General features: G+C 43.9%; 1 protein-coding gene across 1 annotated transcript in view; it reads left to right on the forward strand.

Annotated features, from left to right (window-relative positions):
- The window catches only part of LOC309560669 (5'-nucleotidase domain-containing protein 2-like), an 88959-nt gene extending 63565 nt beyond the window's left edge, over nt 1-25394 (forward strand). Inside the window, exons 10-14 of the mRNA XM_082264293.1 lie at nt 3891-3972; nt 17675-17761; nt 17843-17983; nt 19633-19697; nt 24501-25394. Coding sequence (XP_082120419.1) covers nt 3891-3972; nt 17675-17761; nt 17843-17983; nt 19633-19697; nt 24501-24762 — 637 coding nt within the window. The 3' untranslated portion in view covers nt 24763-25394. The remainder of the gene's footprint in view (nt 1-3890; nt 3973-17674; nt 17762-17842; nt 17984-19632; nt 19698-24500) is intronic.
- The last annotated feature ends 288 nt before the right edge of the window (nt 25395-25682 follow it).

Here is a 25682-nt window from a genome sequence, read left to right on the forward strand (position 1 = left end):
AAATTGGCCAAAAATGTTAAATTTAGATTTTTACTTTTTTGGGGAATTTCATATAAAAAAAATGTGGTATTGTTATTTTTGCAAAATTTCGCTCTTTTTTTTGTTTGTAGCGCATGATCAAAAAATTGCACAGGTGATCAAATGCCACCAAAAGAAAGCTCTGTTTATGGGAAAAAAAAGGACCTCAATTTTATTTGGGTACCGCTTCGCACGAACGCGCAATTGTCCGTTAGTCACGCAGTGCCGAATCGCAAAAGAGGCCCTGGTCAGGAAGGGGGTAAAATCTTCCGGGGCTTAAGTGGTTAAAAGCGGAAGTTCTCTAAGCTAAATGGGAGTAGTTAAAGTGGCACTCCAGTTGGCAGCTATGGTTGAAATAAATACACCTTTACTGGTTTTGGGCCTCGTTCACTACAGCGTATACCAGTGTAAGGCCTGTGTTTACTTGACTGTCCCATTTTATGTCCGTTGGGACACAGCGGCTGCTCCCAATGTGACATTTGTGCGGGGGCATAACCTCAAATGCAGTGTAACACAGCTGACCGTTCTCTCTGGAATGATCACGGAGCGCCTGTGATCCTTCTATGTAGGAACACAGGTCTCTGTGATGATTTCAGAAGCCACGCCCCCCACAGTTAGAATCACCCCCCTAGGCTCACATTTAATCCCTTGATCACCCAGTGTTAACCCCTTCCCTGCCAGTGTCATTACAGTAACAGTGCATATTTTTAGCACTGATTACTGTAGTAATGTCACTGGTCCCCCCCCAAAAGTGTCAAATATCAGTTAGGGTTCCAATCTGTCAGCCGCAATGTCGCAGTCCTGCTAAAAATCGCAGATCGCCGCCATTACTAGTAAAAAAAAAAATACCTCTTTCCCGTAGTTGGTAGACGCAATAGCTTTTGCGCAAACCAGTCAAAATACGCTTATTGTGATATTTTTGGTAAATAAAAAAAAAAAAAAAAAAGAAAAATGTAGCAGAAAACAAATTGGCCTAAAATGTTAATTTTTTTTATTTTTTTTTCAGAATTGTCGCTCTTTTTGTTTATAGCGCAAAAAATAACAATCGCACAGGTGATCAAATACCACCAAAGAAAGCTCTGTTTATGGGAAAAAAGGACCTCAATTTTATTTGGGTACAGCGTCGCACGAACGCGCAATTGTCGGTTAAAGTAACGCAGTGCCGAATTGCAAAATATGGCCTGGTCGTTAAGGGGGGGGAAATCTTCCGGTCCCGAAGTGGTTAATACAATTCTGTACAGTCAAGCAGGAGACTCCACTATTTTTTAGTGTTTCCACTATGCAGAATATGTCGTCATGGCATAACCTGCAAAGCTGCCTGCTTTCTTATTGGAGAATCAGCTGATATATCAGGCCACTGAGCGGAGAGGTGACACTAGAAGCTGTAAAACTAAAAATTGTGGCATATCTATCCCTGCCTGTGCATGCAGTCACGTGCAAATCACAAGACTGGCTGAAAAGATTGCAATCTTTGGCAGACAAACAGTCCATGTATGTGGATTTCCATTCTTTATTCAGCGGTCGCCTTGCCACTCCTCTGTAATCTTTCTAGTAAGAAATGTATTTGCATTCTGGATTGCAAGAGCAGCAAAGTATCAGAAATCTGCTTTTGGTAGCCATCGATTGGATGAAACTTTTTTTTTTTTTTTTTTTTTTTTTTTTTTTTTTTTGAAGCTTCGGGTGAAGTGTGGAAGGGTCAGAGGTTCTGATGGGACTTTTTTAATGACTTTAGGTCCCCATTGGGGAGAGTCCTGTCTGGTGACATCAGTACAAGAAATGATGGGGTGTCATTGAGAAAGGGGGACATATGCAGAAATAAAATCCAATTTCTTTCACACTACAAAAAAATAGTCTGTTTTCTATCTGATCCTATTGGGGAGATGGCCACCAATTAATGTCCCCTTTAACCTGTTGATTTCCTAAAGGCAAAGAGGCTGTACACTTTGGAAGGGAAGTTTTTATGTTAAATAATCTCCCCCGGAACTTGTCAAAAGGAAGGGGGAATTTGGGACTTTATGAGACTCCTGACCAACGGAGTCTCCATCCCTATTGCATACAGCGAAAAAAGGGGGCAAAGAAGCCAGTTGGGACTTTAAATGAGGTGTGGCCAAGCATGAATATATAGCATTGATATGTAATAACAAGGACCAGAAGGAAGTAATAAAACATCTCTTTATTGAACTGTCTATGAGCCAAAATATTAGGGTAACCAAATTGCGCACTATAACCACATAACCCATGGTAATGAAGTAAACAAAAAGACAAAAAGGGGGCTTATTGGTACAAGACAAATACATGGTAATGCGTTCTTCTCCTGGTAGATACAGAATGTTAAAAAATGTAAACAAAGGTCTTGGATACATAATATATAATAACTTGTATTGGCTAAAATAGCCTGTGTAAATCTCAACGCGTTTCGTGACTTGGTCACTTCATCAGGAGCAGGCATAGTACAAGCATCTATAGAAAGATGATACACATGAGTAATGGTATAAACAATACATAAATAGACCTCACTTTAAAGTCCCAACTGGCTTCTTTGCCCCCTTTTTTCGCTGTTCCCCAGAACTTAATGGGTGAAAGCAAAACCTACACCGCTGCTATCTCCTCTCCATAATCATGTTGAGTGCATTTACTGGTACTCAAGTTGTCAGCTGCTGTAAGAATCCGAATCTTGAAGAAATGCCGGCTGTTCAATAGAATCCACAGACAATTGGCCTTTTAATAAATGGAACCAAGCATAAAATCCACTAATGGCCGAAACCCGCTGACCCTCTGTCTGGATTTCTGGATTCTTTCTATTAAAGACAATCTGTGGATTTTACCGTAGTGGCGGCATTTCTTGAAGATTCTTAATGAATGGGGGGAAACTCTGCTGACTTCCATCATTCAATCACATGCAATCAAAAATGAATGGTTGGATTTTTTTCTTTATTTTTTTTCTCTCCTTTTATGTGATTGGCTGTTCTTTAGAAAAGTGAAACTTCACCACATTTACTAGGATCTTGGGCAATTTCCGTTTGAACAAACCATTTGCTTATAGTAAATCAACCCAATTATCTCAAATTCTCTGCACAACCTGCAATAAAACCTGACGGATGTTCTAACCCATTATTCAAGCATTTTGGCTGCAGTCGGGCTTAAAGCGGAGTTCCACCCTGGTTATACATTTTTTTTACAAAAATACCCCCGGGACAGTCAGGGCTAGCACATTCCACAATGGCTAGCCTCTGATCTGTCCCGGGTTGCACTTACCTTTCAGGAGAAATACTTACCTTGAAATTGTCTTCTCCAGCGCTGCCATCTCAGGTGTGGGCAGCTTGAAGCCAGCACGATCCTCTTCCGCGTCCTCTTCGGTCCTCTTCCTCCTTCTTCGGTCCCACGATGCACTGCACCGGCCCCGACGTCACTTCCGGGTCGCGCGCGTCATCCCTCCACAGCTTCTGGGCATGCCCAGAAGCTGTTTAGAAGGGAATGACGCGCGCGCCCCGGAACTGACGTCGGGGCCGGTGCAGGCGCAATGATTCCTGGGAGCGATGACGTTCAGCTCCCAGGAATCATTGCAAAAGCCAGGAAGTGACGAATCGCCGTGGCCGCCGAGGGGAGGAAGAAGGAAGTAAGGTGAGTATATTTTCTCTAAAAGGTAAGTGAAAAAAAAAAAAAATTGCGATTATCCATTTGTTTTTCAGGTGACCGGGAGCGAGAAGATGGAGGTAAGTATAAATTTCGGGTGGAACTCCGCTTTAAGGTGTTAGATGAGATTCATAACACCTCATGACTAATTTTTCATTGTAAAATTAGAAGCCGTCATAAAAACATTTGTGTTTTGGAAATGTAAAACCAGATTTACCCGAATGATGTGTGTTGTACAGGCCCTTTCGTCGGGTGGATGGAAATGGAGACTTGAAGTGGGATAGGATTACAAAGCTGGAGAAAGGACAAGTCTACAAACAGGTATGGACATCTGCCTTAGAGGATGGGTGAGGTATAACGCTGTCTTACTATAGATCAGGTCACACCGGTGTTATGGGTATATTTAAAATGAGGATTTGAGCACAGGGTGTGAGGCTACTAATGGTTCTTCGCTTAAAGGCATCACTTTTACAATTCCTGTTTAACAAATGGCTGTCTGGCCTAACAAGGCCTAGAGGGCCACTTTTGAATGCCTGTAATTAACAGCAGTGTTCTTGACAAACCAGTCATTCAACCAAAAGTAATATCGGATTTACTGCTGAAAAGCATAATTACTTACCGATTCTGCATAATAAATTGGCAGGTATACTAAAAATTTACTAAACATATGAACACGTTTTTTTGGGAAACTAGAACACCTAATACAAAATTATAAATATTTTGTATTTTCAGCCAGCAGGGGGAGCTAATGGCTCCTTTTTCAGATATTCACTGGTCTTGGCTGCTTTGATGAAAAGAACCTATTGAAAAAAATGACTTGGGCTGAGACTTTCACAGGCACCTCCGTGATCAGGAGAGTTAGCCTCCCTATACATGTTTTATAGGTGGAAAAAATGATGAACACCCCCCTCACTAGTGAGGTGGATGAAGTAATCCTCCCCAATCAATTTATGATCCATGTATGGATATAATGACCACCACATGCTCAAATTTTATGTATACGCATTACCAAGTACAACCTGGAAGAACTTAAATGGAACTGGACTTTAACCACTTCCTTACCGCCCTGTAGCCAAGACGGCTACAGTGCGCGTCTCTTGTTCCAGGAGGACATCCATGGACCACCTCCCGAAACCACGTCTTTCGCGTGCCCCTTGGGGTGCGCTTTCAGCACGCTCTGTGATCGCTGTGTCCATAGGACACAGCTGATCACAGATCGTTGTAAAGGACCAATTACAGCGGCCCTTTTCTATGATTAGCTGTATCCAATCACAGCTGATCACATTGTAAACAGAGTTGCCTTTTATTTGCTCTCCTTTTTGTCATGCGCTGTCAGTGTGAGGAGAGGAGAGCCGGTAACCAGCAATCCTGAGAAGACATGCATACTAATAATCAGGGCACTGAAGTAATGCCCATCAGTGCTGTTCCATATCAGCACCCATCAGTGCCACCTCATCCACTTATTTGATGAATTTTATAACAAACTAAAAAAAGTGGTTTTGTGAAGAAGGAAAAAAATGTAAAGTCTTTTTTTTTTTGTTTGAAAGCTGAAAAGTGGCCTGGTCAGGAAGGGGGTAGAAGTGCCCAGTAAGCAAGTGGTTGGCCTCTCAAAAAAAAAAACACACACAATACAATCAACAGTTTTTAATAAGCACATAAAAATGGGATACATACACCCCTACAATTAAAGTATAAAGTCCTGTTCTATTTGAGTTCTTCCTATGGCCAACTTTATTATTCCCCCACCCTCCCTACTTACTGTCTTCACACAACACATAGGTGCTTCAGTCAGAGAAAGATGGTCTGAAAGGAAGCCGCTTCTGCTGTACTCTATAAAAGTTTTACAGAATGTATACTACAGTTTTTTTCCAAGTCTCTACTTTGTTTTGTATTTGTGTAGTTTGATGCATGCTTTAATTGAAACTGTTTATTATATGTTGCCAGCAAGATGTACAGTTAAATTCTACTGCCATCATGAGCCCATGCAAGTAGCCAATACCAATTAGAGTGCTCGAACACTTTCTTAGTGGGTTAGGAAATTTTCACAGATCAATGATTATTTTCCTATGCGTGTGAAGATTAATTTAAAATTTGGTGGGAGTGATATCCCAGATGAACAATTTTCCAGAATGTGGGATGATTTTTAATTTTTTTTTTTTTTTTTTATGGTTTACAATAACTTGTGGTGATCTAGTAAAAATCACACAGATTGATGGACAAGTTTTGCATTGACACATAATTTTATTGACATCTTGGCATATTTGTCATGTTTTAAGAATGTTGGTGTATAATCTTAATCACACATATTTGTGCTTGTTGGTGTGGGAACACGTATCAGTGTAAACCAGCTATTAGAATACTTAAACTTTTAAAATTCAATATAAGAGGGCAGCGCAGGAGTAGTTTACTATAAAGGTTTTTAGGTGGTTAATGTCTTTTCTTAGTCAGGGAATGTGCAGTGTTTGTATTGCATCCTGCTGTGAGGAAGGGGCTGTTACACCATGGCAATCTGTTGTGATGCAATGAACATACAAGTTATTGCAGCCCATTCTTTTGAATAGGTTGGCTAATGTACTGCAACAGACCAAAAACTGAAACTGCAGGTGCATGGTAAAAGTGTGTTGTGTTGCTGTTCACAATAAATGGCACACCAATATTTTGCGTTGCAGCAGTGCAGTGATGTGAATGAGCCCTCAAAGTGGTAGTACTGATAGTGATATTCAGAATGCATGCAGCGGATGATGTCTTCAGAGCCCGTGCCGGAAACGCCAGCTCCCGCGAACCTGGATGGAAAACTGCGGAAATGTGTCAGCCATGACATTGCAGCGCTGGAGGGCCAAAGTTGATCCAGAAGAAGGCAAAAAAAACCCCCAATAAGGCATGATCCAACTTGCTTCAACAGGGCAAAAAGATTGCTTCCTGCCCCCCCGAGAGGCAATCGGATACTCCCTGGGTTAATTTTACCTATAAATATTAGTATTCGGTTATGTACATTTGGTTATGTACATTTAGGAAACCATCCAGGCCTTTCTTAAAACGATCTACTGAGCTGGCCAGAACCATCTCTTGGAGTCTATTCCATATTTTCACAGCTCTTACTGTGAAGAAACCGTTCTGTATTTGGAGATGAAATCTCGTTTCCTGCAGACGTAAAGAGTGCCCCGTGGTCCTCTGTGATTGACCTTTTAAATTAACACCATGTTCACTATACCAACCTTTTATGTATATAATTATATATTATGTATAGAATTATGTATTATACATGTACTCTTTTTTTTTTTTTTTTTTTTTTTTTTTTTTGTGGGGGGGGGGGGGGGGGTTGTGTATTTGAGGTTGTAGGCTTTTTGTATGTGTGTTTTATTTTTTTTTTTTTATTATTTTGTTCCCCCCCCCAATTCTTTTTGCAAACGGTGTTGGAGACCAGCTCCTGTTGGAGCAATAAACTCTAATTGGACTGTTATGCAGGTTAAATGATTTGAAGCATTTGCTGGCACATAAGTGCTAACAGCCACATCAGCAGTGCCTGTATTGCAGTTGAGAATAGTGTGTCAGCTCTTTTGGCAGCTGTATGTGTGCAGAGGCTTAGAGAGAGCCATGCTTCCTGCCTTCTGACAGCTCCTCTTCACATCGTCCTCCCCGATATGAAAGGCTCGCCTGTGCATACGTGGCTCTGCTGCTGTACGTCCTGGAACTCTGCACTGGGTTACAGGATGTCTTCTGGGGAAGTTTGGCAACCGGCCAGCCCAACAAAACAAAAATCTCTGGATGGTGTTTTGTACGGCGTTAAATGTCTATAGGAAACCAACTATTCTATGAGAGGGAAACTATTGTTGGGTTAAATTTTAAGCATTTTGTGTTTTTCGTATGCGAAGCTTTTTAAGGTTTCTGTGCAGGAAATACATTTCATCTAGATTCGGCACTTTGTTAAACTAGCTGCCGTTACTGGAGGTTTGGAAGGTTGGGGACTAAAAAATTTTTTTTTTTTTTCTTGCAATATGAGATACGATGCCGAATGCAATATATTATATAAAGTATTCGAATGCCTTTTGTGTGGGAAAGGTGCTGACGAAGATTTCTGTAATCCCGTCCTCCCTTCCCGGCAATAGTGCTTTTGGAAGTGATCCCAGGTCCACAGACTCTGGAAGTTGTCCATAGAAGAGGTCATTACAATTCTCCTCTGACTCAGCTCAGAAGCTCAGATTGAGAGACTATCGAGAGTCTGCATTTAAGTAATTGTAAAGTCATCTTCTTATTTTATTTATATCATTTCTAAATAAACCTGGCACACTTGCCTGCTCTGTGTAATGGTTTTGCACAGAGCAGCTCAGATCATGCTCTTGGGTTCCCTGCCAGCGCTCCAAACCCCCCCCCCCCCTACACTGTACGGACTTGACAGTGGGGGGGGGTTTCACACACAATCGGGTCGCTGCAGCCACCAGGATAGACCTAAAATGGACAAGCAGACTGCCTGTCGGGTGAAAGCATTGAGGTGGCTGTGCTGCCACCCTATTGCTCAGACACCCCCCCCCGCCATGTTTTGAGCTTTGCTTGCCTATCTGTGGGACCGACATGGCGGGTGGAGGGGAAGAGCGTACACACCTCCACTCTCATCCCCTTCTTTCTGTGACTTAAGCCTCGTACACACGCAACAATTGTTGGCCGTGAATTTTCGGCCAACGTCCGATCGGCCAATTGTCTGCTTGTTGCTATGCTGCTTCCGATAACCGACTGCGACTTTTCGGCCGAACAAAATCTGGTGTGCAGGCTATAAAATTTTTCTTGGCCATCAACAGAACGGCTGATTTTCCGTCAGTCAGTATAGATTTCGGCAGACAAAAATCAGATGAGCAAGACTGGGCATGTTTAGAGAAGAAAAAACACAGGGAAAGTAAACCAGCACATGACATCACCTCTGAAGTTGGTTGTTGTTGGCCGAGAAAATTTGTGTGCAGTCTAGAGCACATTTCAACCAACACAACAACACTGGACAAAGATGGCCGATCGGTCGGCCAACAATCGGTGCATGTGTACGAGGCATAAGAAAGCAAAGTGTATGACCTTTCAGAGTCTCTGTGTGCCTGCCTAACATACCTAACATAGCTGGGAAACAATGTTTTCCAATTCAGTGGAACCAAGTCTTTTAGATCCTGCATTAAAGAAAACCTGAGACTTTTGTCCCCTATGTGATTGAAGAAAAAAAGTTCAGTAAAAAAAAAAAAAAAAAAATTTGCCAAAGTTGCACCCAAGCAAATAAAATCCCCCACCCACCCCTCCAAAAAAATGTAGAGGTCCCCTACCCCCACATATACGAATGTGCAAACGTAGACTCAAGCTTTGTGAGTGCCTACGTGTGAAAACGTTGCTTGAGATGCATCTGATGTACAGAAATACATATAGCTGCACACACTGGAGTGAGAGCAAATAATTTTAGCACCAGAAAAAAACGCAGTTATAGGTGTCCCTGCGCTGCGGTATGTAAATCAATGTGATCTGTAATTAGACTGCTGCTGTGGTGAAAGGTGTGGGGTCCTTTTTAAAAATGGAATGTGGTAACCCAGCGCCGTCTGCAAGATGACCTATTCTTACGCTATCGAAGTTTTCAGTTACAAACAGCACACACAAACTTAAGGTCGGACATGTTGGGCATCCAATCACTCGGTGCAACCTTGTTCTTTTAACCTTTACCGAAAATGTAACTAGTTTATTGCGTTTGCCCTAAAATTTACTTTAGTGTTTTGTGCTAAAATTTTATGGTAATATCGTGACACGCAAAAAAAATATGCACTACCACTATTCTATTCTCTAGGGCAAGGGTCTTCTAACTACGGCCCTCCAGTTGTTCAGGAACTACAATTCCCATCATGCCTAGTCATGTCTGCGAATGTCAGAGTTTTACAATGCCTCATGGGATGTGTAGTTCTGCAACAGCTGGAGGGCCGTAGTTTGAGGATCCCTGCTCTAGGGTGTCTACATTCAGAAATAGTTTGGGGGTTTTATGTAATCTTCGCCCCAAAATTATTTGTTTAAACGTGCGCAAAAATACAAACGCCTCTGGCAGCGAAAAGATTAAACATACTGAAAGTACAGAAAGCAACTTATTATCCTGTCAGTGTGCTCCTAACTTCCTATTCGGAAAAAAATGAGGTTGAAGGATTATAAGAGGTGCATGGAAGTCTGCCAGCCCCCAGTCTGATGTACTCACCCTCCAGTCTGTCACTAACCAAGTAGACCTATCTCATGATACAAAGAACAGGGGTTTAGTTGACACACATTTGCAAACGCATGTGTAAGCTGCAGAGCCACTTCACGGCACCCTGTTTTACCTGCAGTCCTAACACTCCTAATTTAGTGTCCTCACACTGGGAGTTCATGGCTAACTTCCTATTCGAGCTCTCAGCACTGCCTCTGCTACAATGAAATCCCATGTTATATTGTCAGCCCTGCTGGAGTTCTCCCCCTGTTGGGACTGCAGAACCCCCCCCCCCCCCATCTCTGCACCAAAAAGGGAAACTGTGTACTCAATCTGACAAGAACTCTCATCTCATTTTCACTGGATTTCTTGCAGGATATACGGTAGTGTTCTAAACAGTGTTTTGAGGAAACTAAAATAAGTTGTACTGAATCTCTTTATGCAGTACACTTTTTTTTTTTTTTTTTTTTTTATCCCTTCCTGCCCAGCCCCAGGGTCTCAAAACACCTTTATGGTGCAGGAAGGACTGCCCGATCATGTGACCACTGTGATAGGCTGATACTGAAACAAAGTCACCACGCACAGATCCGCCTTGGGTGTGGTGTTAGGTGTGGAACTAGAATGGCATCAGCCTTGGCTCCTCTGAGGCCATGGGCTGACGCATTTCATCCTGTGAACAGGCCTTAGTGCGGCTAAGGCCATTGTAGTTTCACACCTAATACACAGGCTGATCGGTATGTGGCATCTCTTCCTTTCAGTATCATTCATTGCGAATGGATGATCTCTTTGGATTCTGGCATCCGCGTCAGTGAATCACCAGATCATTAGTAGCGTCGATCAAAGCCATTTTCATGGGGTCATTGTGATTGGCTGTTACAGTAGTCACATAATTGGAAACCTTCCCAAATCATTAGTAAAGATCAAGAGTTGTCATTGACAGCTCCGTCATGCTTTGAGCACACTGTTGGCACATATGCGTCCATAGGCGGCAGAGCTTTATGTGCGACGTGGACAGTAAAGCCCACCCTCTGGGCATAATGTGTATAAGTGAGCAGCAAGGGGTTAAAGCTGTTGGTATGTAGTTGGGTGTGTGTATAGAGCCCTTTTAGGCCCTCCTTGTTTTTGCTGACATGCTTGATATCCTTGGTATTTTTCATGCAGCTCAGGAACGTTCCCTAACTCCTTTGTCTGTATACAGAGCCATGTCTAGGGTTTAGAAGGGCCAAGCTTACTTTCAAACTGAAGAGTGGTTGAGTGATTTGTATAACAATTCTATATGTGTGAGGATGCCTTCACCGGCAAGGAAGAAAAGTGGGGGCCATGCTGGCTTTTTGTCACCACTCTTTCCTTGTTTTCCCACCGCTGAGCATGCAGGCTACGTGATTCCTATAGAAGCTAGAGGAACAAAAGGCTGGTTTTAACTGCCCTCTGCCTGTGTGTCAAATGATGACCCGGTGCCCAGTTTTCAGATTCATCGCTTTGCTGAGTTTGGCAGGGAGTCTAATCGCTGTATAATAAAAACCAGGGATGCAAAGGGTTAACGGCTGTTAATGTCTGTTAACACGTATGTCCTGTTTGCCGTTTTGGAAACTCATCTCGTACAAACAGTGGGTGTAGGGGACTTTACAGTAATTAAACTATGAATAATGTTCTTGGAGTTCAGGTTCTGGCATAGTCTACTGTCTGAGGACATTGTGTTTTGCCTCGCTGGCTGATAACTTTAAAGGCTTGTATGAAGTATGGGAAGGAAGTGCTAAATTAGTAGTTAAGAGGATATCTATTCATAGGAAACTTACTTTTTACAAGACAATACAGATAATGTTTCTGAAGCGACAGTCGGATCCAATAAGAAGGGTTGTGTAGGGCCATATCATAGATATCAGGGACGTGTGTAGGACCATAAAGTAGATCTCAGGGACGTGTAGAGCCATATGGTAGATAACGGGGACAGGTATAGTGACCTTTCATAGAGATCGGAGACGTGTAGGGCCGCATCATACATGGCTGTTTCAAAGTAAGTTTGGTAAAATTTTTTACTATGGCCTTAAAATGAGCATTGGGGCACAAAAAAAAATCCTTCATATGCAAAAAATACTTGTTGAATTAGGAAGAGAAGCTCCTTAATCCTTTTGCTGGCTGACTACAGTGCCTGTACTTCATTAATGGTGTCAGCCCTACCCAGTTGTCCTTTGCTAAACTCCGCTCTCCTCTTTTCTTCTACAGTGTTTTGTAGTCCAAAAGAGCTGGGAGGGCTGATCTGGGTTCCTTGAGATAACACTGCAGAACGCACAGGGCCGTTTTTTTTTTTTTTTTTTTTTTTAATTCCGGACAGGCTCAATATGTATTTAGCTGCACTCATCAAACTGCTATAACAAAATGCTTTCAATTTTCAAAGGAAGCAAATAGAAGTTTGTTGTTAGGATTTACATATACTGTACAAATCCCAGGATACAGGTTTGAGGTTTTCTTTAGATGTCAGTGGAGCGGGCTCCTCCAAACAATTCTGCTGCCTCCTGTATTGGATGTTCTGGCTCCTGAATTCCATATTACTTTTCCACCTTTACTAAATTCTAGCTATGATAACGGCTATTAGACGGAACGGTGATATGATGGTCTCTAGAGATGCCTACACACATTCAGTTCAGTGGTTCCCAAAAAACTGTGAAGATAACTGAACATATGTACTGTGCCAGATTTTCATCTAGGAGGTTCTTTGGGCTTTTCAAGTTCATCCATTTTCCTTCAGCTAGGAGGCCGGCTCTTTGATCTGCCCTTCCTGGGCCTCCCTTTTTAATGTGCCCAACAGAGTTGGTTTCTCCATAACGGATTGTCCATCTTTCTCGGCTCTTGATGGGGCTCCTAAGGAAGGCATGTGGAGATGCCTCTGGGTTCCGGTCTTCACAATGTGTGCTAGCAGTCTATGTTGTCTGAGTTCTTCTTTTTTTAAAATCTCCGTTAGAAGTAGGAGCTGTGGTCTTGGTAATTACAAGGTGTAGCTTTGGCCCAAGTGATTGGGTTTTTGTCTTGTTTATTTTGTTTCCTGTGGTAGCAGTGGGGTAGACTTGCAAATACCTTTTAATTTGTGTTAACTGGTTTTGGGTTGGATTGATAGAATCTGGGTTGTATGGGCACATTACCAACCTCTGCTGAATAAGGCCATATCTTTGTTTGGGGGACCCATAGTTAAAGCAAACCTAAGTACCGGCACTAGTACACCTTAATCCCCCCCCCCCCCCCTGTATGAAAGGGGGGGGGGGGTGGGACTTTAAATGAGGTGCATGCAAACATATGTCTTATTTGATGCATCTGCCCCTGAGGAAGTGGATCGATTCCACAAAATGCATAGAGCTTACCTGATGTACCATGGTTTTTTTTAAGATGGCTCATTTATGCCCTATCCATTTTTTTTTTACCACTATATTCTGCTGCTGTAGTGGTTCATGTCATCTAGGACAGCTGCTCTACATCTATCATGCTATGAACCAGAGCTGCACTATGCTGGCAAAAATAAGAATCGCGATTTATTTGCTGAGAATAAAAAGATCCCAATTCTCACGATTCTTTCTCGATTCTCTCATGAGTTACTTCTGTTAAAAAAAAAAAAAAAAACACGGGGGCGGGCGCATCGTTTCTCCTGGTCGACAGACACCCACATTTCAATGGAGTGGTGGTCTGTCAGGAGCGGTGCCCACTCTGTTCCTGGTATGGTAAGTAGCTGTCCCCCCTTCTACCCCTGGAGGGTCTTTAGGGAGGGCCTGGGATGGTGGGACCCCCCTCCCGGGTGAGGTTATGTGCAGGCTTTTGGTACATGCTCTTAAGGGGGGCTTTTGGGAGTCGCTGATGACCAGGTTTTTTTCTTGTGCACAATGGGCGGTTTGAGCAGGGTTCCCCTGCTACCCTAGGGGTTGGTGGCTAGGGCATGGATGTCCTCTGGGCTCCCTGCTGCAGTTGTTGTGCTGGGGAAGCAGATGGTTTGGCATCCCCGGGTCCACTCCTCATGTGGCCGCGGCCTACTAGGCCGTGTGGCCAGCTTGGCACCTCCCTTGGAAGGGGTGGCGCTGTGGAGGCGGTTTAATTTTTAATGGTAACTATGCCGCGATATTTTAGCGCTGCGGGGCTATCAGGATACCCTGCCTGTCACGGCGGCCGGCCCCTTTTTAAGGGGGCCATTTCCTATTGTGTGGGCTCCTATGGAGGGGCTCAGAGGGTGACCCCCTTGTTTTTTGCGGGGTCCAGTAGGTGGTCCATTCGTGGACCCTGAATCGGTGTCTGTATGTATCAGCCGTGGTCCTTCGGCGTCTTATCCGGCTGACCATGCTGGTCTGCAGAGCAGACTTCTAAGAAGGCCTTATCTGATCTCTGCTTAGCGGGGGATCATCTGTTTGAGGCTTCCTTGGATGACCTCATTAGGGGCTCATGGAGGAAGAGTACTCTTCTTCCGCAGGCTACCGAGGGCAAGGAGCCCCTTCGTAGACGTGGGCTGTTCTTCTCGGCTCATAAGAGGCTTTTTTCATCCATCAAGGGATAAAAATCCTTCAGGGCCTCCCCCAGAGGTTCCAAGAGGACCCGGTCTGGCAAGCCACGAGGGGCTCTTCCCGACCCGTGGACATGGCTTCCTCTGCATGAAGGGGTGCCCTCACCCATATCTGAGGTAGGACGATGTCTTCGCTGATTTCATTCGGTCCGGCTAAAAGATAGTTTTTTTTTCTTTCCTTCTGGAAAGGTTCTTCCCTTCCACCCTGCACTTGTCCCCAGATCGCTTACGGGGTCACTTTGGGTCAGTGCAAGACTTGTTACTTCATGGAGTGATTGTTCCGGTTTCTGAATATTTTCAAGCAGATTTACAGTTCCCTAGAAGGAAGGCAAGGTACGTCCAATTCAGGACCTTAAAGCGCTAAACTGCTTTGTGTGGGTACAGAAGTTCCGTCTGGAGTCCAGTACGGTAGTGGCGTCCCTACATCTGGGGGATTTTCTCACTTCTATTGACATCAAGGATGCCTACCTTCACATTCCAATATGTGTTGGTCACCAGCACTTCCTCCGCTTTGCCGTGGGAGCATTATCAGTTTGTGGCATTTACCTTTTTGGTCTCGCCCCCCTGCTTCTCTGGTCTTCACAAAGTGTTGGCCCCAGTGCTAGCATTGTTGTGTCAGCGGGGGGGATCATGGTACTGGGGTACCTGAACGATCTTCTGCGAGCAGAGTCTCCGATGGACACCTTTTGGAGATAACTCTCTGATCTCTGAGGGAGTTTGGTTGGATTCTGAACCTTCAGAAGTCTGCTCTGGTTCCGTCCACAAAACTGGGCTATCTGGGTGGATTTGGCCTCAGCCAAAGTGTTGCTTCCTCTGGAAAGATATATTGCAGGAGGCAATTCAGCTTCTGTTGTCCAGCAGACGGTCGTCCCTCAGGGCTTGCATGCGGGTGCTGGACCTGATGGTGTCTACGTTTGAGGCTGTTCTGTTTGCACAGTTCAACATGAGATCTCTGCAAAAAGATTCTGGTGAAATGGGACAAGAATCCAGTCTCTAGAGGTGGCTTCGTTCTCCTGCATTTCGACAGGGAAATCTGTACTGGATAGTTGTCCCCACAGATGCCAGCCTGTCCGGGTGGAGAGGCGTCCTCAGCACAGCTTGTACTCCAGCAGTCTGGACTCTTCCCTAGTCCAGACCCCCAATCAATGTACTGGAACTCCGAGCGATCAGACTGCCTGGATCATTGGACAATTTGTCTTCAGGGTTGTCCGGTCAATCACCATGGGGGCACAGGAAGTGTCCTGGCAGATCAGGAAGTAGCTGGCATTCTAAGGTGGGCAGAACGATTGTTCCAGCCCTCTCTGCTGTACACATTCCATGGAAGGTACAGAGGTTTGTGTCATGGTCTCGGGATCCTCTTGCAGGCGCATTAGTAACTCCTTGGCGTCAGTATCGTCTGATTTATGCCTTTCCCCCCTCTCAAACTTCTGCCAAGACCCCTGTGCAGGATCAAGGCAGCAAGGGATTCCGGTCTTTCTGGTGGCTGCAGACTAACCTCGCCGGTCTTGGAACGCTGATTTGGTACAGCTGGTCGCGATGCTCCTTGGAGACTTCCTCTCAGGGAAGATCTGCTGTCTCAATGACCAATCTTCTATCCTGCTTTACATTCGCTCGTTTGATTCCTACGCTTTTAAAGGTTAGAAAATCTACCATCGTATTTAGAAGGCGTACGTTGTGTGGTGTGAGTCTTTTGGGGTTCTCCCTCGCTCCTTTTCGGTGGCTCAGATCTGGGTTTTCCTTCAACGGGCTGTTGAGCAGCGCCTGGCCTTGGGTACCATCGAGCCAGGTTTTGGCTTTGGCGGTTTTCTTTCAACGTCTATTGGCCACTCTTTCCTTGCTGCATACCTTTTTATCCAGGGAACTCGACACTTGGTTCCTCCAGCGCGATCTCCATTACCGCTGTAGGTCCTCAAATTGGTGTTGCCAGTTATCTAGGAATCTCCCTTCGAAAATATTGGGAGGCTCCCCTGCTTATGTTGCCCCAGAAGGTGGCCTTTTTGGTGGCTATTTTTTCTGCATGCAGGGTGTCGCAGCTGGCAGCGTTGTCTTGTTCATCTTACCTGTTGGTTTACAGAGCTAAGGTGGTTCTTCTTCCCTGTCCGTTGTTCCTTCCAAAGGTTGTCTCCAATTTCCATTTGAATGAAGACATTGTGTTGCCTTCCCTATGTTTTCAGGCCTAAACATCCTAAGGAAATTGCTCTGCGTTACCTGGATGTGTTTTGGGCGATCAGGGTGTACCTGGCAGCTACGGAGTCTTAGGAAGTCAAACTTACTATTTGTACGCATGGTTGGACCTCAAAGGGATGGCTGTTTCTGCTGCGACCATTTCCAGATTGATCAGACAGTGATTCAGGCCTATTCAATTAGGGGTCAGGTTCCTCCTTTCCTTGTTCAGGTTCCTCCTTTCCTTGTTAAGGCACACTCTACTCAGGCGCTTAGTGCCTCCTGGGCCTTCAGGCATCAGTGATGCGGGGTTGCAAGGCGGCCGCCTGTGCACATTTTTTTTTATTTTTTTTTATTTTTATAAAGTGGATGTAATGCCATCTGCAGATGCTGCTTTTGGCCGGAAGGTTTTGCAGGCTGCTGTTAGAGGACTGGGTCCTCTTTGAGGGGGTATTTTTTTCAGGTGAGCTCCAGATTTGGTTAAGCTCCAGGTTACCTGGTTGGCTACGGTTAGCCTTGAATTTTTTTCTGATGTTTTCCCACCCCTTATGTTTAACACTGCTTTGGGAAGTCCCACTGGTTAAGAAGAATCAATCGGCTTTGTCCGTCAGTGACCAAAAGACAAAATGGGATTTTTGACTTGCCAGAAAATCCATTTCTCTGATCGTTGTCGGACCCATCACCAACCCCTCTGTGGAGCTGGCTTTTATCTGAAACTGTAACAAAACTGAGTGCCTATAGTGGATTGTGAATGTTTATCCCCTGGGACCGCCCATAGGCGTAGTCCTCCCTAGTGTCCTACTCCTGTAGGGAGCAGTATAACCCAATGATTAAGAAGAAGCCTGCTCTGTATTCTAGCATTAGGGAGAAAAAATGTCACTCGTGTGTTATCTGATATTCTGCTACTTTGGTCAATTTGCAGCTAAGGCTGTTAGAAGCATAGTAGTAAATCAGTCCTAAGAGTTCAACTCCTTGCATTTTCCCACCATTTTTGCTTCATGTAGGAAGTATAAAAAATGAAATATTAAACTTTCCTGCCTAATGCGGGGGTTGGGGGGGGGGGGTGTATTTCAAAAATATACATTATATAAAAACTGTAATCTATATAACAACCTGTAATGTCTTGCTTTTTTCAGGGAAACCTATTTGATTTCCTTCGTTTGACTGGCTGGAGAGGTTCTAAAGTATTATATTTTGGGGACCACCTATATAGTGACCTCGCAGTAAGTGTCACCTCCATTTTCTAAACATGTAATATTCCCTCTTCCTGCATATCTCCTTGTAACCCTCCTGTTTTCCCCAAGGATCTGATGTTGCGTCATGGCTGGAGGACAGGAGCCATTGTACCGGAGTTGGAGAGTGAAACAAAAATTGTTAACACTGAGCAATACTCGCAGTCCCTGACTTGGATGCAGGCACTGACTGGTCTGCTGGAGCGTATGCAGGTAGGCGTGTACTCTACTACAAAATCTATAGATTGTGGATGCAGCTTGGAATTTCAAGCTAGCAGAGCTCGTTTTTCCTGTGATAGAATAGAGATTGGATAAGCAACATGTTTACGCTCTGTCCCAGAGACCCAGGAGGTAAGAGGAAATCTATTCAATAAGGAGCAATCTCCCTGTAAACAGTGGTCACCAAAAACTTGCTACCCCAGTGGAGGATGTCCCCTTTCCTCTATACCTGTGACAATTCTTAATCATCTGGATAGATTTTTATTTTTTTTTTTCAAAGGAATTAAATTTAGGGTGAAACACAATTAATAAAAGTACAACCCTTTTTATTAAATTCCTTTCAGAAGACCCCCCCAAAAAAAAAACAATTTAAAGGCTAACTTCACCTTTTCCCATATGTTACACCCATATTTAGGCCCCTTTCACACAATCAGTTCAATCAGGTCTGCCTATCTGTTTTTCAGACCTGATCGGACCCTCCCCCATTCTGCTCTATAGGCAGTGGGATGTAAACAGACTTGTGTCCATTTACACCCAGCCACATTTGATCAGATCTGGCAAAAACAAAAGGGGATCTGTTCCCCCTCCGTCTGACCGGATCGGAGGGAAGTTGGGTATTAACAGATAGTTCGTTTACATCCAACTGCATAGAGGTGAGCGGTCTGTGTCCACTCTGCAAAAGCTGAGCTGACACAGACCTGTCATCTGGTGTTTTCTGCTCGGGTAGGAAAGGATCAATGGATAGATCCCCTGCTGAGAAAAAAACTAATCTGGCCTGTGTGAAAGGGAACTTGGGGGTTTAACATGGTGTAAATGGGATGTGATCACTTTGATCATCATCCATTGACACTTTTTTCTAGCTCTAAGTGAAAGCCCATACCTTACTATAGACCGAGAGCTGAAGGAAGAGTCTGCAGGAGCCTGGCCTGCACCTGCAATCAACTGATTGCTGTTGCAGGCTGATTTGCAAAAAATGTACTTTTTTCATGCAAACTTGCTTTTATTTTTTTTATTTAACAGAAGCTTGATGTTTTGAGTATGTGACCCACTTAAAATTGCTGTCCAACAGTTCTCAGATATAGATATTATCCAAAAAATGTTTTCTTTGTCAAAATTCAAGACAAAGGGAGATCATTAACAAGCCTTGTACATTTTCCCAGAAACAAATATTCTCTATTTGCTAAAGGGGGACGCATATATATTTATAGCCTTATTTAAGCAAGTTGTTTTTCTAATATACTTCCTAATAGGAATACTACAAAAGGTGGTTGTTGGTTATCATTTTACCCATGACCCTTTCAAGGGGCGTGAAATTGCACATCTGTTTCTCAACTTCTGTTCTCTTCTGGATTCAGTTGCACAGTGTGAAGTGAGGACATCTGTTGTATCTCCTGTTCCTCTCATGTCCTATAGAGTTGCTGTCTTGTAGAAAATTGTTTAGCTGAAATGTGTTCTGTGTATCCAAGGCCATAAATCTGTCTTGTAGTCAATCAGAGCATTGACTTAAGTGATTTTACCAGTAGTAGAAGAGTGTGTTGGCTGGCATCCTTTCTTGGGAGATGCGAGTTGTATCTGTTTATGGGCTGTCAGAAATCTGATGACCTGCAGAGGCCGTTCTCACTAAGTGTTGTGTTCCCTTACAGAACTTCCGTGATCCAGAGTCACAGCAGATTCTACAAGACTGGATGAGGGAACGACAAGAGCTCAGGTACTTGCCTATAATTCTGTATGGCTGATCCCAGTGTTTGTGCTCCTTTACATTCATAGGACTGCCTTTTTGTGTACTTCTTCCTCATTTCTTGTCATCAGCACTCCTGAATTGAGCATGTAGGTGCTACTTTGACTGACTGTCATACTGACCCCTCTGGCTACAGTTCTTGGAGTCTATGCCTTGACAAAAGTATGCAGATAAGGACTTGTGACATTACTCAGACTTTTAATATGCGTGTTTGTTTTCGGTTAGAGACTCAAAGTACTGAAGCCATTACCTCAGTTGAGGAGGTGGCTTGCCCATGCATTTTTCATGGCCAGTTTACTTTGGGCTTGTATACTTGTACGGCCATCCCTCTGAAATTTGATCCAAGTTGAATTGCTTTTCAGAGGCATTTTACAGGAGGCTAAGAGGTGGAATGTCGCTTTCATAGTGCCAGTTTTAACCATTAAAAGCCCACTGTGCCACAACCACGTGCGTTGCACACCATTCCAGAGTGGCCCTATTTGCTGGAATGGGTCATGTTTTGGTGGTGGTACTGCATACTGCTGCTGAACACATCCAGTGGTATACATTTTGCCACGATGCGGGAGTGTGTACGAACATGGCTGCTGGACATGTTCACTTGCAGTAGGGAGGCACTAAAAATTCCAATTCAGGATTTATATAGTCAACAGTTTGCACAGTGCTTTACATTATAAAGGATAAAGTACAGTTAAAATACAATTCCATACAACTGGTTTAGGAGAGCCTCAGTCCTGAGTGCTTACAATCTAATAGGGAGGGGCATGTGGTACAAAAGTTAACTCTGAGGGATGAGCTGATGGGAGAGTTAAAGTTCAGTTAGGTGAAGATGGGATAGTCTTCCTGAAGAGATGCGTTTTCAGGGATCGCCTACAGGTGGACAGGTTCGGGAATGGGACTTCTAGCGGATGGGAGAGGCTCTGGAGATATCCTGGTGATGAGCATCAGAAGATATCCAAGGGTATTCGGTGTACCGGAAGGACAGGGTTGGTAAAAGAGGGGGAGGGGTATGTCTCTATGTCAAGAACAATATAAAGGTGCTAGAAAGGAGTGACATTACGGATGGGATGAGCATGGATTTAGAATCTGTGTGGGTTGAACTCGATAGGGAAGAAGATAAGGGAAAAGTAGTTGTGGGGGTTTGCTATAGGCCACCTAACCAAGGGGAGGAGGTAGAGCTGGAATTTTTAGCACTAATAGGTAAAGCGGCAAAACTAGGATCAGTCATCATATTGGGGGACTTCAATTATCCCGACATTGACTGGGAAGAGGGGACTGCACACTCGCATAAGGCCCGGCTATTCACGGAAACCTTACAGGATAACTACATGTCGCAGTTGGTGGATTCCCCTACTAGAGAGAATGCTATCCTGGATCTATTGATCACTAATGACCCAGACATAATCTCGGAGGTAGGAGTCCAGGACAACCTGGGCTCTAGCGATCACAGGATGATCACATTTAGTATAAATAACAATATAAAAAGGCAAGTGGGGAACATAAGAACCCTAAACTTCAGAAGGGCAGACTTTCCAAAATTGTACTCATTGATGGAAAGGGTAAACTGGGACCAAACCCTGGGATCACTGACCACAGAGGAAAAATGGGAATGCTTTAGAACAATATTAAGCAAAGGCATCTTGCAGTGCATTCCTATGGGGAATAAATTTAGAAGAGACAAAGCCAAACCTGGCTGGCTAAACCGTAGCGTTAAAAAACTTATTAGGGGAAAAAAATTGGCCTTCAAGAAATATAAATCAGAGGGCACCGTATCGGCCTTCCAGCAATACAAGGAGGAAAATAAGAAGTGTAAACACGAAATCAAGATGGCTAAAATCAACTTTGAGAGACAAATAGCGGAGGATAGTAAAAAAAACCCAAAGAAATTCTTTAAATATATCAACAGCAAAAAAACTAGGGCAGAGCATATGGCACACATAATTAGCGATGATGGGAGGATGGTTACAGAGGACACTGAAAAAGCAACCGTGCTGAATTCTTTTTTCTCGTCAGTCTTTACGCAGGAAAAGGAAGGGTACACTGACCATGACTGTATGGTTAGTAGTAATACACAGGACTTGCCACTATGGCTAACAGAGGGGGAAATCAGGGAAAGACTGGATAAACTTAACACAAACAAATCACCAGGCCCGGATGGCGTACATCCGAGAGTGCTCAAGGAACTCAGTATGGTTATATCTAGACCACTGTTCCTGATCTTTGCTGACAGTATTAGGACAGGAGATGTACCAGGGGATTGGAGGAAGGCTAACGTGATTCCGATATTCAAAAAGGGCCAGAGACATATCCCGGGAAATTATAGGCCTGTCAGTCTGACATCAATAATATGTAAACTTTTGGAGGGGATGATAAGGGACTATATCGTAGAGTATGCTAAAGACAACAACATAATCAGTAGTAACCAGCACGGGTTTACAAATGGGCGATCTTGTCAAACCAATCTCTTAGCATTCTACGAGGAAGTGAGCTGTGAGCTAGATAGGGGGAGACCAGTGGATGTGGTGTACTTGGATTTCGCTAAGGCGTTTGATACAGTTCCCCACAAGCGCTTAATTTATAAAATAAGGTCTGCAGGTATCGACAGCAGGGTTTGCTCTTGGATACGGAATTGGCTAAAAGGCCGTGTCCAAAGGGTAGTAATAAACAGCGCATACTCAGACTGGTCTGAGGTAGTAAGCGGGGTGCCCCAGGGCTCAGTCCTGGGACCAACCTTGTTCAATTTATTCATAAACAGCATTGAGGACGGGATCAGTCGTTCGTTATCAGTTTTTGCAGATGACACAAAATTGGCCAGGGCAATAACTGCACAGCATGAAGCAGATATCCTACAGAATGACCTGGACAAAATTACGGAGTGGGCAACGACATGGCAAATGAGGTTTAATGTGGAGAAGTGTAAGGTTTTGCACTTGGGGACCAAAAACATAAAAACACAATACACAATAGGAGGGGAACCCTTGGGGGAATCAAAAATGGAGAAGGATCTGGGAGTCTTAGTTGATGATGGATTAGGCAACAGCATGCAATGCCAAGCGGCAGCTTCCAAAGCCAACAGAATATTAGCATGCATAAAGAAAGGGATGTATTCCAGAGATAAGACTATAATCCTTCCACTTTATAAAACTCTGGTCCGACCGCATCTGGAGTATTCTGTCCAGTTCTGGTCGCCAGTCCTCAGGAGGGATGTGTTGGAGCTGGAGAGAGTCCAGAGAAGGGCAACTAAACTAATTAGGGGGTTGGAGGACCTTACCTATGAAGAGCGGCTGCAATCGCTCGATTTATTTTCCCTGGAGAAAAGACGTCTGAGAGGGGACATGATAGCAATTTATAAATATCTTAATGGGGATCTCAGCTTAGAAGAAAAGCTGTTCATTCGAAGGAATTGCATGAGGACTCGAGGGCATACAATACGATTAGAGGAGAAGCGTTTTAACCTCAGGCAACGTGGGGGGTTCTTTACTGTTAGGGCTACAAGATTGTGGAATTGTCTACCACAAGAGGTGGTTTCTGCGGGTAGTATGGGGACTTTCAAAAGACTCTTAGACTTACATCTCAAGGATCAGGAGATTGAGGGCTATGTTAGATGATTACAGTCACACACACCTACACAGGTTGAACTGGATGGACTATTGTCTTTATTCAACCTCACCTACTATGTAACTATGTAACTATGTAAGAGGAGATGAGGGACCTTTTTTAGAGAGCAGCAGGCTCAACCTCCCTCTTGTGTGTTAACACCCCCCTCCCCCCCCCCCCCCCCCACAGCCTCTGTAAATGCAGCCTCAAAGTAAACTAAAGTCACCATTTAAAATAAACGAGCATGCAGGCTCTTCATTTGTAAAGAAACGTGCAATGTCTCTTCTGCGGTGAAATAAAGCTACATTCCTGCTCCTAGTCCGTCTTAGAATGTAAAGTGAGCTGTGCATGCACAGGTCAGTTTACGTTCTAGCAAAACCTGCATGGTGGGAAGACTGAACTCTTGTTCATGCGCAGCAGTGATGTCCTTCCGCGCCGACCAATGTAGATAGCCACAACCTGGCACCCGCAGAAAGCCTGGTAGAAGATGCTGGCGAGTGACCTTGAAGGAGAGTGGTATCTATTTCGGACATTAGTTCCACTTTAAATAAGACCCCTAAATAGAGTAATTGGTCATGTATTTCTCAAACCGTAATTTCAAAGCAGAAACCAAGTCCCACTGGCAAAAACTGCATGCAGGCAGGGTCTTCATCTGTGAAGAAACATGTGATTTCTCTTAAAAAAAAAAAAAAAACCCCACCTGTTTGCCATCTCCTGTGGCGTGTTAATGGAGCTGCGCATGCACAGCTTGGCTAGCGTCACTTGTATGTTCCCTCTTCCCTGTGTGCCAGGATGACTGATTGTATGCAAAGGAATGATGTCATCCTGCAACGGCATGCATAGGAGTGATGTGATCCTGCAAAGGCCAAAGACTGACATTCTGCAGAAGATGCAGACAAAGGATAGGAACTGTTGAAGGAAAGGCAGGTTCAGCTCCACTCTTTTTATTGTCCAATAATCAGATTCTACCTGGAACTTTCAGGTATAGCTTAACCCTTTCAAATAGGTAGTGCTGTTGTAATCTGCACTCTAAACTGCCCAATCATGGAACTGTAACATTCACCACTATGGAGGACTAGAAACTGTCCTGTATATTCTAAAAGTATGCTTTATTTTTCTGTTATTACAAAAAAGTAGAACCTGTTTTTTTATTAAGGCATATATTTTTGTCATTTACAGGGCAGTGACCAAGAACCTCTTCAACCCTCAGTTTGGTAGTATTTTTCGCACCTGCCACAACCCTACCTACTTCTCCCGCCGCCTCTGCCGCTTCTCCGATCTCTACATGGCCTCTGTCAGCTGCCTACTGAACTACGACTTAAGCTATACCTTCTTCCCCCGCCGCACCCCGCTGCAGCATGAAGCACCTTTGTGGATGGATCAGCTCTGCACTGGATGCATGAAAACGCCATTCCTGGAAGAAATGGCCCACATCCGCTAAACAAGCGCAGGGCCTTTGTTTTTAGACTTGGGACCTAAACAGAAGACTTGATAACTTTTTAAAAAATGTATTTTTTTTTTTTTACTTTTAAACCAGTGCTGTTTGCACATTGGGGAGCGCAGTGTTTTCCAGGCCAGGTGTGGGACGGTTAAAACATCTGTGCTTGTATAAATAAGCTGGGTTACAGGGTGTACTAAAAACCTAAGATGCTTTGAAGATTTGAAGATCTTCCCCTGTCCATTAAGGCCCTTGACTTGTTAAACTGGCTTTTACAGTGGACAGATTTAAGACTGGAACAATTGTTCAAAGTGCATTTCATACTATAGCAGTGTGTTCAGCCCTCTGTTTTCTGGGGCTGAGGAATAGTGCGCACTGATAGTTACTACTCAAGTGACACTTTTGGCTTTACACCCGCTGGGGTTTTAGCGGCTGGACATGTCAGAATGTGTGAAATATTTCAGACTTAACCATCTGTTGGCAAACCTCTGCTTGTGCTTTTTACACCAACGTAGGCTTCTTGCAAGGAGTTCATATGACCAAGCTTCAGAACTAGAGAAATACTAAGCTGTTACATATTTGAGTTACATGATGATGGCAGTGTTAAAGATTGTGACTGCAATGTACCTTACAGTAATGTTGATTTGTAATGCTTGCTAAATTACTTTGGATGTCCTGTTTTTGTAACCTTGGTATTGTCAGTCAAAGCCGATTACTTGGTCCTACTGGTGGCCGCTGTTGCTGACTTTTCCTTCTGTAGATGCTAGCTGACTTTTCCTTTTGTAGATGCTAGTTGCAGTCTTAAAGTTCATATCTTTAGAGTAGAACCTCCTGTCCTCTGCCAGCATGCTGTTGAAAAGGACCCCTGCTCCCTGTGTGAAATCAGTGGTCATTCTGCAGAGGTCCCCATAAGTTGAGCTTTC

The sequence above is a fragment of the Pelophylax lessonae genome, assembly GCF_965119305.1.
Source record: "Pelophylax lessonae genome assembly, chromosome: 7".
In the NCBI taxonomy this organism is placed as follows: Eukaryota; Metazoa; Chordata; class Amphibia; order Anura; family Ranidae; genus Pelophylax; species Pelophylax lessonae.